The sequence below is a fragment of the Pelodiscus sinensis genome, chromosome 3, assembly GCF_052426305.1.
Source record: "Pelodiscus sinensis isolate ZL-2025 chromosome 3, ASM5242630v1, whole genome shotgun sequence".
Taxonomy (NCBI): domain Eukaryota; kingdom Metazoa; phylum Chordata; order Testudines; family Trionychidae; genus Pelodiscus; species Pelodiscus sinensis.
Genome location: NC_143054.1, coordinates 16,354,645 through 16,366,776, shown reverse-complemented (window position 1 = coordinate 16,366,776; position 12,132 = coordinate 16,354,645). Strand labels below are relative to the sequence as shown.

The 12,132-nt window shown below is 48.1% G+C and overlaps 1 protein-coding gene across 5 annotated transcripts in view; it reads right to left on the bottom strand.

The window, feature by feature from the left end:
• The window catches only part of ITSN2 (intersectin 2), a 138,785-nt gene that overhangs the window by 6,945 nt on the left and 119,708 nt on the right, over nucleotides 1-12,132 (bottom strand). For all 5 annotated transcript variants that reach the window (XM_089777028.1, XM_089777030.1, XM_089777031.1 and 2 more), the window contains 6 exons: nucleotides 11,573-11,679; nucleotides 10,169-10,352; nucleotides 8,128-8,226; nucleotides 7,280-7,447; nucleotides 6,307-6,519; nucleotides 5,531-5,652 (listed from right to left, as the gene is read on the bottom strand). In XM_089777028.1, the coding sequence (XP_089633154.1) occupies nucleotides 5,531-5,652; nucleotides 6,307-6,519; nucleotides 7,280-7,447; nucleotides 8,128-8,226; nucleotides 10,169-10,352; nucleotides 11,573-11,679 (893 nt within the window). The remainder of the gene's footprint in view (nucleotides 1-5,530; nucleotides 5,653-6,306; nucleotides 6,520-7,279; nucleotides 7,448-8,127; nucleotides 8,227-10,168; nucleotides 10,353-11,572; nucleotides 11,680-12,132) is intronic.

Here is a 12,132-nt window from a genome sequence, read left to right as displayed (position 1 = left end):
ATAACGGGTTGGTGCCAGCCCTCCCACCACTGAGGTGCCAGCAGCCAGACGGCCCAGTGACAGGGTTGGTGCCACCTGGAGCTCCTGTGTCAGTGCTGGCTCTGGTGCCTGGAGCAGGGGTCAGTGCCGCTACTGGAGACAGTGTGGGGCCCAGTACTGGCATCAGAGAGGTCAGCACTGCAGTTGCACAATGTCCTCTTGTGCCCAGTGCTGGAGCACTTGGTGCTACGGCTATGGCACAGTGCCGTCTGGTGTCATGCGCCTTGCTGGGCTCAGTGCCAAGGTAAGTTTCCTGAGATCCCTCACAGCTTTGAAGGTGTCCGGTGTAGAGGGCTCTGGGAGGTATACACTGCAGGGCTGGAGTCCCAACGTGGGCTAGAATGGTGCCAACCAGATGCGATGGTCCAGGTGCCGTGCTCGCTGGTGCTAGGTGCCCCGCCGGGGGTGCACGGTTGGTACATGTCTCAGTGGAGACCTGCCCCTGCAATGCCTTTGCCTCTTCTGAGGCACCAGCGACTGGGATGGTGCCGAGGCCTACAGGACACTGGAGAGGCACGTGAGTGGCTGGGCGCTGACGCACCGCAGCCAGTGCGCTATGGGTCACCAGTGCTGGATCCGACGTCAGTGCCAGATGAAGAGCCACCTCTATCAGGATGATCTTCAGGTGAGACTTTCCCTTTTGGTGTGTGGCTTGAACCTCCTGCAGATCTTACACGCCTGGGACAGATGAGCTTCTCTGAGGCACTTGAGGCAGGCTTCATGGGGATCCCCGCAGGGCATAGGCTTCTGGCACTTCACTGCCCTGCCGCACACACTGGGGACTCAAAGCGAGCCCCACGCCAAAGTAACTACCAGCTAAGTACTAACGCTTAACAACTATTTATAACTATTTAGAATGAGATTATAAGTTTATTTGTTCTTAACACACTAAATATGAAACAACAGGTGAGAACTGCTAAGAGGCTCTTGCAGAGCAAGAGCAAAGCATGTTCCAATGACCATCACGAGTGGTACGAAGGAACTGAAGGGGTGGAGGGCCAGCAGGGGTATATATTCACTGATATAGCAATGCCACTCCAGGGGGCTGCTGGCCCAATGGGTATTGCTAAGGCAAAAAACATCCGACAATGCATTCATGCAGTGTGTGCACACTGACACAGAATGGACATGAGCAATCACTCGAAGAATCATAGAATCATAGAATAATAGGACTGGAAGGGACCTCGAGAGGTCATCGAGTCCAGCCCCCCGCCCTCAAGGCAGGATCAAGCTCCGTCTACAACAGTTATGAGATGAGTAACTGAATTTTCTTTTTGAGTGCTTGCTGATGTCAATTCCAAGCAGGTGACTACTAGGGTTAGAGCTGAAATATTTCCCACTGCAGCACTGCTTTACCAAAGGCTGCATTTCTTTTTGGCCTGCTGGGTAATTGCATAATGTGCAGTGAAAGTATGAATGGAGGACCATGTTACCACTCTGCATATTTCCTGTGTTGGAACAAGACCCAGGAAGGCCACTGCCAAAGTTTTTGCTGGTGGAATCCACTGTTACCGGAGGGGCAGGTACTGTGGTCATAACGTGATCCAAGATGTGATCCATGACAAAATCCTTTGTGATGAGACTGGAAGCCCTTTCATCTTGTCTGCTACAGTGACAAACAGTTGAACAGACTTCCAGAACCGTCTGGTTCACAACGTAAAAGGCTAAAGTCTGGCGAACATCCAACGAGTGAAATTTTTGCTTTCTGCTGACTGAGCACAGCTTGGAGAAAATAACTGGAAGAAAAAAGTCCTGGTTGACATGAAAATGGGAAACAACCTTAGAAAAAGGAGCTGGGTGTGGCCTTAGCTGAACCTTGTCTTTAAAGAACATGACGTAAGAAGGATCTGATATCAAGGCCTTTAACTCTGACACTCTTCTTGCTGGTGTGATTGCTACCTGAAAACCCACCTTGTATGAGAGGTACAGCAGAGCACATATTGCCAGCCATTCAAAAGGTGGCCCCATTAGTCTGGAAGAACCAGGATGAGGTCCCATGCCAGGATCAGCTGTCAGCCATGCACGTATAGCCTGTTGAGGCCTTTCAGGAAATGACTGACCACAGTGTTGGCAAAGACTTTGAAGACCGGCGCTCAGGTGAAGGTGACTGGCATGACATCATCACCCACCCCGGAAGGCACTGCAGGTCTTGTAGCTGCTGCTGAGATGGATGCAGGCACCTGTCTGGTCTTGAGGAAGAAGGCAGTGCCATAATGGCAATTAAGTCTTTAGAAACCTCAAACACCTCTGGTGTAGATGGCATCTCTACGTCCCAGCTCTTCCAGACCTGGAAGAGCTGAGCATCTGGACTCAGCTGGTCCCTAGAAGGGGCAGGAGTGGACAAGAACCTTATTGTAGTCCAGGCTGAACTCCCAAGGCCTGAAGCGGATCTCATGGTGGCAGGATCTTTAGGCACTGATCTAGGCGTGGCAGAGCCCCCCTGCTTGGCCCTTGTCTTCTTGCAAGGGTGTCTGGGGAGTGTGAGCGGGGTGCTGACCATTGCCTTGCACCTCATGTGCTTGGTGACAGCTCTGCTGTGCTGGGTCCGAATGTGGGAGCAACGCTGCCTCCATTAGTAACAACTTGAGGCACCGATCCCTCTCCTTTTGGATTCTTGGCTGATTTTGCAGTGCTCTTTGAGGTGGCCTTCCCCCAGACACTTCAAGCAAGAAGTGTGCGGGTCAGTCGTTAGCATGAGATTCCAACAGCTTCTACAGGGTTCAAACCCTAGTGACAGAGGCATACACCAGTACTGAGGAAAAGGGCAGGGGGCTAATGGTGCACGCCCAATGGAAACCTAAAACTAATTAAACTAATAATGAAACTGCCTAAATCTATGTAAACAAAATATCAAGAACTAGGGAAGTTGTGTTTGCAAAGCAGTAAGCACAAGAGTTCCAACTAGCTGTCACAGGCGGTAAAAAGGAACCGAGGGGGTGGTGGGTTGACAGCGACCTATATTCAGTGTCAAGTGATACTGCTAGGGGACAAACCTTCCAGCTGCTGTGGCATGCAGCACACACGTATTTGTTGGGAACTGACATTAGCAAGCACTTGAAGAACAGCATTATTCAGATTGCAAAGTCAAGCACTCGAGAATTTGGAAATGCCAAAATTAGAATTATCTGCATTTGATATAGCTTTTAATTATGTGATCACCTACTACTTCTTCCACAGGATCGCTAACTTTTGAGTGCTTGAAATTGCATCCTTCATGTTCTTTTAACGTGACTGCTTGTGTATTATTTCATATGTTTGGAAAAAAGCAAATTAAAAGAAGTAATCCCACTAATTGGCATTATATTGACACACGTCAGCAGCAGGGTTGAACCCTTTAGATCAGTGTCTCTCAAAGTGGCCTGTGGATCTACTCTGAGAAAGCTGCTACCGGGCTGCTCCAGTGTGTTTACTTACCAGCTCTGCAGCCACCGTTTGCCATTTGCAGCCAAGGGGAGCTGCGGGAAGCAGCATGACCTGGGCTGCTGCTTCCCACGGCTCCCCTAGGCTATAAACTGCAGCCAAGGGAAGCTGTGAGACTCCCTAGCAGTGGAGCTGGAAAGTAAAGAAACCAGAGTGGCCCGGAGGCAGCATTCTCAGAATAGGTTTGTGGACCACTTTGAGAAACACTGCTTTCGATTCAACACACAGGTCTCTTCCACTAATGGAGTTATGGATAGCAATAATGAGTTATCATCCTCTGTATGGAACAGCACTAGAGGGCATTGGACACACACTGCCAATGGGTTGCACAGATACTTGCTGATAGACAAGGAATGGTGAGGCTCAGGGATTCTGGGTTCCATTCCAGGGTCTCGGAGGGAGTGTGCTCTTGTGAGCGCAGATTCTTCTGCCTACTTGCTGTAGCTTGATGCCTTCTGCTCCATGCCCCCTCAAACCTGTTTGTGAGAGGGCAACCCCAGCCTGCAGCACGCTCCTGTCGCAGACCACCTTCCTTTCCCTTCTTCAAAGACCCCAGTAACTCCCTACCAGGCTCTTCTGTCTCAAGAATGCCCCTCCTTGGGCTGAGTTTATAACAAAACATTGATTGTGTAGAGTCCAAAATGTAAGTCCCAAAACACAGCCCATGTAGCACCGCAGTGCCAGTGGTGTGTCAAATCCCAATACATCTCATCCACTGAGCTAGTAAATAGCACATGCCGGTGTCTTCTGCCACCCCCGGAATCCATCAGCCCTTTTCTGTCCCTTTGTCAGGACAGCCACCCTGTCCTTCCAACTGGAATGCAAACCCCCCTCTTCCCAGAGCAAACCCCACAGACTTACTTATGGGCGATCATTCTCTCCAGGGAAGAATCCCTTTCCCTCTTCTCCCCCTGGCTCTCTGTTCCCCCAGCTCCAGCTCTCCAGGATGGAGATGCTAGTAAATAAGAGCCTTGGCTGCTCCCCTGCCTTCAGCACTTTCTGGCCCTCGGCTTCAGCTTAGACATCAGCAGGCACCTCACTCAGGAGCTGTGACTTTCATTCCCTCCAGTCCTCTGGATCTGGCTCTCTGGCTTGGGGAAGTCTGTAAGTGAACCCTACTTCCTGCTCTCCTGCCTTCAGCCTGCTCCCAGGAACCACTTACAGCTTCTTTCAGGGTCCTCTCAGTACCCTGGTGTCTGGCAGCTCTCACCGTCCACTTTCCTGGCTGACTCCTACTGCAGTCTCCGCTTGCAACTTATTACATCTCCCCCCACACACAGTGGTGGGAGCCATGGGGAAGCAGAGCAATGTGCTGAGTGTCCTCCACTTCAGGGGGTTCAACTTCTGCTGCCGCCCTGCGTCAGGCTCCCCCAGTTATCCCCAAGGCCACATCTCTTGGAAAAAGTGCTGCAATGTGGGGGGTAGGATGTTAAATTTAGATCAATTAGTCGATAAGGGCGCCTCTGCCTTTGAAGTGTAGCAACAGCCTCAGGGGCTGTCACTATACTTCAAAGGTGAAAGCAGTCCCCCGCTGCTCCTATGCTTCCTGCGGCATTTCAAAGCAGCAGTGCCGCATGGAGCCCAGGGTCAGCGGGGGAGTACCTAGCTGGCCCAGGGCTGCAGGGGGTGTTTCAAAGCAGGAGTACCGCATAGAGCCCAGAGTCTGGCTCCAGGCTCCATGTGTCTGCCGTTTTGAAGCATCCCCTGCTCTTCCCCCACCCTGCTGCCTCTTTCTGATAGAGGCGTTTGCTTATCAGATAGATGACTAGTCGTTCACATCCCTAGTAGGGGAGAGGGCAGAGCTTAAGGGACCAGTACAGACACCGTCTCTCTGGGCGGCAGGGACTCCTGGACTGGACTGTGAAAATGCTTAGGCTGTAGATGGCCTATGGGCCATGAGTTTGAGACCCCTGATGTAAGGACTGCCACACTAACATACAGAGGAGTAACGTGGTAGATGTACTGCTGCCCATAAGCTGCAGAGCGCGCCACTGGTGAGTCTGGCTTAAACACTCTTTTGTTGCACAGGGCACACCAAGGCCCCCAAAGTCTCAGCATTTCCAGTACTCACCTCTCATTAATATTGTCTGTTTTTAATGTGTAGACTCTGTCGATGTGGGAGATATGGAAAACTGGCTCATCACTGGAAGGGTCGGTTGGCAATTTCACTAAGACTTCATTAAGGAAAACAGGCTGAAAGACATGCATGAAAGGCAAACCTCACTGTGGCAAACTCACTTTGATACGCAGACACAAAACTATGACATTTAAATACATCTCCTTCTGCTAAAGGAAGTGAACACCTCTCTGAGGACACCAGAAAAACAGAGAGAACTATATTAAAGGATTTTAGAAAGTCTGTCTAGGACTAAGAGATAAACCAGCGAATACAGGCCTAAAACTCACTTTGCTATGTAAGAAAATTGCTTTATGAAAAGGAAAGAGCTGTGTAAGCAGTGACACAGCAAGACTGGCAACCAGGAGTTCCTGCTTTTTACTTCCATCTTTATCACAGACTTAATGTGTGGGTTTGGGCAAAACACGGAATCATCTCAACATCATATGTTTCCTCATCAGAAAATGGGTATTTCCCTTCCCTCCTCGGGAGCACTTCCTGAGATGTATATGGAGGTGGGACACAGAGGCCCACATTTTTAAGAACAAGGGCCCCGTGAAGCCTGTCACTAGACCTGATTACACCCAAAACAACCAAGACTTTGCAATACTCACTGCAATCATGAATAATCAAGCAGCACTAGGTAACTTATCACCATAGAAAGAGAGCAGGATTCCTGAGATCAGGCCCCATTTTTCAAGAACTACTGATTTGCTTGTTAATTCACTCACCATTTTATACATTTTGTACTGCGTGTTGGACTTGGGGCTGAACAGTTTATCTGACCCTGAAGAAACAAACTGCTTGACCATGTAGGTAAGGAGCAGGAAGTCATTGAAGAGGAAGCCATAGAGTTCCTTATTGCTCTTCATTTTGTAGAGCTTTCCACTGTGCAGGAGCTTTCGGGGACCCAGGCAGTTTGTAATGGAGTTGAAAACTGGTTGCTAAGAAAGATATAATCAATATGTGAGTAGCAGAAACAGCTGGGTATGATGTGCATCACTTCCTGATTGTCAACAGATTGTTGGTTCCTCTGACCCTTAAAATCCTACTTGTTTTGTTTAATACACGTAGAACTATTGTATATTTCCCCCATAGTTTACCTTTCATGTGAAAGAATCCTAGCAAGTCTGAATAGAAGTGGCTTGCCTTATAATCTGTAACGGTTTCATCCTTATTCTCAATAAAAAACATTGGTGTAAGGCTTTAAGGGCACAAATGCCAAGGTCTGACGGGGCCAGTGAGCAACATTTCCCTAGTGGCTGCCATCTTGTGCTCCAGAATTAGGTTTAAAAATAGATTCTAGATTCTTATTGTTTTGAAGAAAAACTTCAAAAATGTTGACAAGGAATAATACCATGTAAGAACATCTGCCCCACTCTGCTGGCAGGTTGAACGAAATCTGAAAGGTGGGAAATTGCTTCAATTAGTATTAACTGAAGCTTACTGGGACCAGTTTAAAATGTCAGCAATTGCATGGCCACTCAAAGCATGCAAGAAAGGTGAGGGATAATCATATTATGGCTAGCCATGTAATCTACGGAGTGGCATCTCCCTTTGAGATCACAAGTGGGAAGACATCAGAGGTGGCAGAATGTACCACTAGCACTTATTTTTTCCTACCAAGTTTCTGTGTAAATTAACGTCACAAGGAGGTGCAATATAGTCCTATATATGCCAGCTACCCAAGTACTAGCCAGTTACCTCAGCAAGTCCTTCACATTGGACATGTGACTGTATCCACTCCAGCCTGTCTGAGTTCTCTTTCTCACGCACTCCTTCATTAACTTGAGAACACAGCTCCTCTGCGCGTTCCAAGGCAAGCTTGAGATTACTGTGGTCCGGGTGGTCTTCTGGTGTATTCTCCAGAATCTGGTTAGGATCAGAAGGGAGGAAACAGAAACAGAGATAGTGCCGAGGTAAGACTAGGGGCCAGATATCATCATCATCGCCCTTCATGCCCACTGGCGTATAGGACAGCAACAAAGGCCCTCCACTTCTGTCTGCCTCCGGCCAGCCTCTCAATAGTGCCCCAACCGTAATCCATGCTCTTCATTTCTACTTCAATGGTCCAGCGCCATATTGTCCTAATCTTGGCACTCAGGACTTTCATCTTCATGTCAATAGCTTCATTTCTGCTTTCACCACTGGCAATCGTACAAGTCACTGTCAGTGACTCTGGAAAGCCATCACACACAGTTGAGAAGTTTCTAGGTCAGGGCTATTAGCCCTGAGCCAAATCCCCAATCCTAGAGAACCGGTGTGCATGCTTAGTCTGGTTCCTCTCCCCTTGACCTTTCCGGCTTGGTTGAATCTACCAGGAGCACTAAGCTCCCGCTGGCATAACTCCTGGGATCATAAGAACATGCAAGCTGCCCCTCCCCAACAAAGCACACGCACAAGGGGCAGAGGGTCCAGATAGATACGCTTATAAAGAAGTCCTTGTTACCTAGCAATGTTGTCTCTGTTTTTTGCAACTCCAGTTATCCTGCTCTTGAAATCAAATTTAAAATACTTCAGGACTCAGAATTTTACAAGCCCGGGATACTCACACTCTTCATGAGCAGAGGGTAGCGTGTAATTCTCTGCATAGGTTTCAGCAGGAAACTGGAGAGCGGCATTCCTTTACAGCGTGGGTCAGAGGCCAGTTTCTATGGTGAAATCCAGACATTTAACAAACATTGCATTATTGATCAAGGCATAAAAATAACTATTTGCATCACTGCACTGAACAGTGCCTGATGGAACGCAGCTTCCTAGTTTCTGCAAGAAATCCTAGAACTCACCTAGGTGAAACATCACAGTCCATTTACATTCAGAACTAATGGCACGTTGTAGAACTGTCATTCTACTGAGACTGCAATTACAGTCTAGACTGCAGTTACAAACCCGTGGCTGGCCCATGCCAATTGACTCAGGATCCCAAGGCTTGGACTACGGGGTTCTCTAATTGTGGTGTAAATGTCTGGGCTTGGGCTGGAACCCAGGTTCTAGAACCTTATGAGGTGGGAGGGTCCCAGAGGTTGGGCTGCAGCCTGAGCCTGATGTCTACACTTGAGTTAAGCAGTTGCTTTGCCTCAGCCCCATGAGCCCAAGTTAGCTGGCACACTCCAGCTGTGGGTGGCTAACTGCAGTGCAGACAAACCCTAAATAAGCCAGAAAAGTGCAGTTCCTGTAGTCATCAAAGCCCTAAGTCAGCTGTAAATTATAATTTTATTGTAAGGATCCTGGAAAGCTTGTTTAAAAGCTAACACAGTGTGACGGCGCGTTGGGGGTTCCCCGTCTCCTGCACCCCGAAATGGCACAAACAGACTGCACCAGCCAGTGGAATTGAGGGTGGTTTATTGCTCCTCCAGCACAGCGCAGCACAGATGTAATCTGGTACAGGAACTGGGCTAGGATGCCTCAGGCCCCCTTGAGATGGGGGAGACTGGCCCCTAAACCCCAGCCCCTTCTCCTAGGCTCTCCTCCATGCCCTCCGACAGCCAGCAACCCACTCACTAACTTCCAGCCCTGCCCCCCAGCCAAGCCAGCATTCCACCTTCCTTTGTTCCTCTCCATGGGGGGTGTCTGGCCACTGGTTTGCATAGTGACTCATCCTGTTTTGCTGGGTCGTGGTACCCACGGCAGCCAGTGGGGGTTCCCCCAGAGCCAGCAGCATAGAAACCAGCCAGGTACCCCCACTACGTCACACACAGACACAGTGTCAAATGGCTTTTCCTTCACTGCTTATTGCCCTGCATCAAAGATAGCTCATCAGATGAACTGCAGCAGCAGTTCCTTACTCTTATTTATTTTATGTAATGTTGTGCTTAGTTAGCCTTCTGGCGCTAATGTTCTTACATGGACAGCAACCACAGTCCAAAACAGCACATTGATTTTGTTAAGTTATGCAGGGTGTTTAAAACAGCAAGCCTTGCAGTGCAAATCAATCAACTCCAACCTCTTTTGTAGCATGACCCTTGAAAGTAAGGCAGACACAAGCACTAACTTTGTGGGTGCAGCAACTATGCTGAATTAATATGAAGCAGTGGAATGGAAAAGGGAATAAAATATTGACAAGGAAGCAAGACTGAAGGACATGTTCTACAGCTACTGTAAACCATGTACACCAGCGAAGGGCAACCAAGACTAGTGAATGGGCTGCATGAGTGGCCCTCCGTCTCAATGGTGTTCCAGCTCTGGGAGGGAGGAGCGGGGACAGAGCATGAATGAGCAGATTCATGATGCTCTAAAAGTGCTGGGAGGGAGGGTGAAGAGGAGGAAGTGTGGGGCTCCTGTGCCCCAGTGTGAGAGAGGCATGTGTGGGGCAGGGCAAACTGGGGGTGTACAGGCTGCAGGTGGAACCCCAGCTGCATGTGGCCCGCTGGTGCCCAGCTGCATGTGGCCCAACACTGAGGTACACTGAATGCGAACAGGGCTAGCATATCAGATCCATAGAAAAGCAGAGGATTGCATCTCTGCATGAAGGATTCTGAAGTCATGGGTTTTTTTCTGGACAAGTCAACCTTTGGTTGAACAGGCTTCTGAACGTGCCCTGCCATCAGAAGAAAGGCCATAGGGATGTGAAATGGAAGCGAATGAACAGAATACCTTTAAGAAGTCTTTGAATTCTGTTTCCTCATCTGTTTTTTGTTGCAGCAAGGAAGCTCCATTGAGCTGGCAACTGCAGAATCTGATGTAGGCTTGCATGTGCAAGAGCTCTGCAGCCAGGATGTCCCCAATCATCTGCACGGGCATTTTTTCTCCTCCCATCTTCTTCCGCACTCGCAAGGCTCTGCAGGGGAGAAAATTCCACAGTTTGACTCTGTATTTCAGAAGTCCTGGAGCCTCAGAATTTCCATCTGTCATTGAGTTCCTACAGAAAAAACCTCCAGCGCCATTAGGCCCTGGAACGTATTAAATCCAAGTGCCGGCACTACATGCTGTACTGAGAGACTTGCTTAATGCATGCAGTGTGACGAGGAAGTGATATCTGAAACAGGAATGCTTCTCCCTCCTCTTCAAGGATTTTTTGGACAAACAGTGCAGCCACTGGCCTCCACAGACTCAGAGACTTTAAGATCAGAAGGGGCCATCACGATCATCAATCCAGGGGCTCTCAACCTTTTTTGCTGGCCCCCTTTGAAGATATTTTTGGCTGGGATGCCCGCCCCCCAAGAAAGTGTTGACCCACAGCATAGCATGCTATCTCTGCTTCTGTGCTGCTGCCTTCAGAGCTGGGCACCTGGCCAGCAGCCACCACTCTCAAGACTCCTCTACAGTAGTCTTGCAATCACCTTTTAGGTCAGATCTCCAATTTGAGAGGCATTGATCTAGTCCGATTTAACCCCATACATGCATATCATCCCACCTTACAGTAAATAATGAACAAATTTATCATTGCAAAAATTCACTCCAGAAAACACTGAAAACATATTTTATACATTTCTCACATACATCCTCTATTTCTAAGGATCTCTGTTAAAAAAATGCATCTCCTTCTGTTTGTTCCTTTTCCTCTCATAACTCGCACTTTGTGACATTATACTTAAATGCTTTGAATTGACATTGCAGGATTATCAAGTCGGAAATAAATAGCAAGAGCAGAAACACTAGGGGCTTGTGTGTACACTTACAATGGTACAGTAGCATAGCTGTGATGCAACAGTATTTCAGAGTAGACACTACCTATGTTGACAGCAGGTATTCTTCCATCAGTAGGCAATTCATCTCCCTGAGAGGCGATAGTTAAGTTGATGGAAGAATTCTTACCAAGTATTCCTACCACCGTCTACCCAGGAGCTTAGGTCAACATAACTCTGCTGCTCAGGGTTGTGAATTTTTTCACACCTCTGAGTGATGTAGTTATGACAACCTCATTTTCTAGCGTTCACCAGACTTTACAATAAAACCAGTTTCCTAGGGAGTGGAGTGAGAAAAGATATAATTACGTTGATGAGAGACTGAACAGTAGTGGGCTCTCATTTAGGAGGCACAAATGCTAGCTGTACTCACTTAAGTAACTTTGTATTAGACATTATGAGCTCCTTCCAGTTAACAAAGATCAGTCCCATTTCTCCTTCTGTGAGGCAGCCTGATTCAGCCATTCGTTTCTGGAAAACCTACAAAGAACAGACAAGTGAGCAACTTCAAGCACAGAGAAAGCAGAACACGGCCAGTTGTTTTTTCTTCAAGTGGTTTGAAACATAATGCACTGATTCATTCACAACTTTGTGGTACCCACCCATTAATTTCTCCTGAGAACCACTGCAGACAAATAAGCTCTTTAATGGAACATTTTCCAGATCACTTGCTAGAGATGCTTCCTGTGTGTTCCTACTTTTGCCCCTTCTTCAAACACCAGTGTCTTACTCTGACACCGGAATCACCTCTTTGCTAAGTGGTGGCGGGTGGCAAAATCTTCCATGTGGGCTTCACATTGGCAGAGTCTGGATATATTTAAATGTTACTCATTTTATTTACACATAGACAGACAGCCCTGGAAGAGTGACAGTTAACTAGCATGCTGGTTAACCCCTTCTTTCAGGAATCTCAGCCCAACACCAACGCTTGGT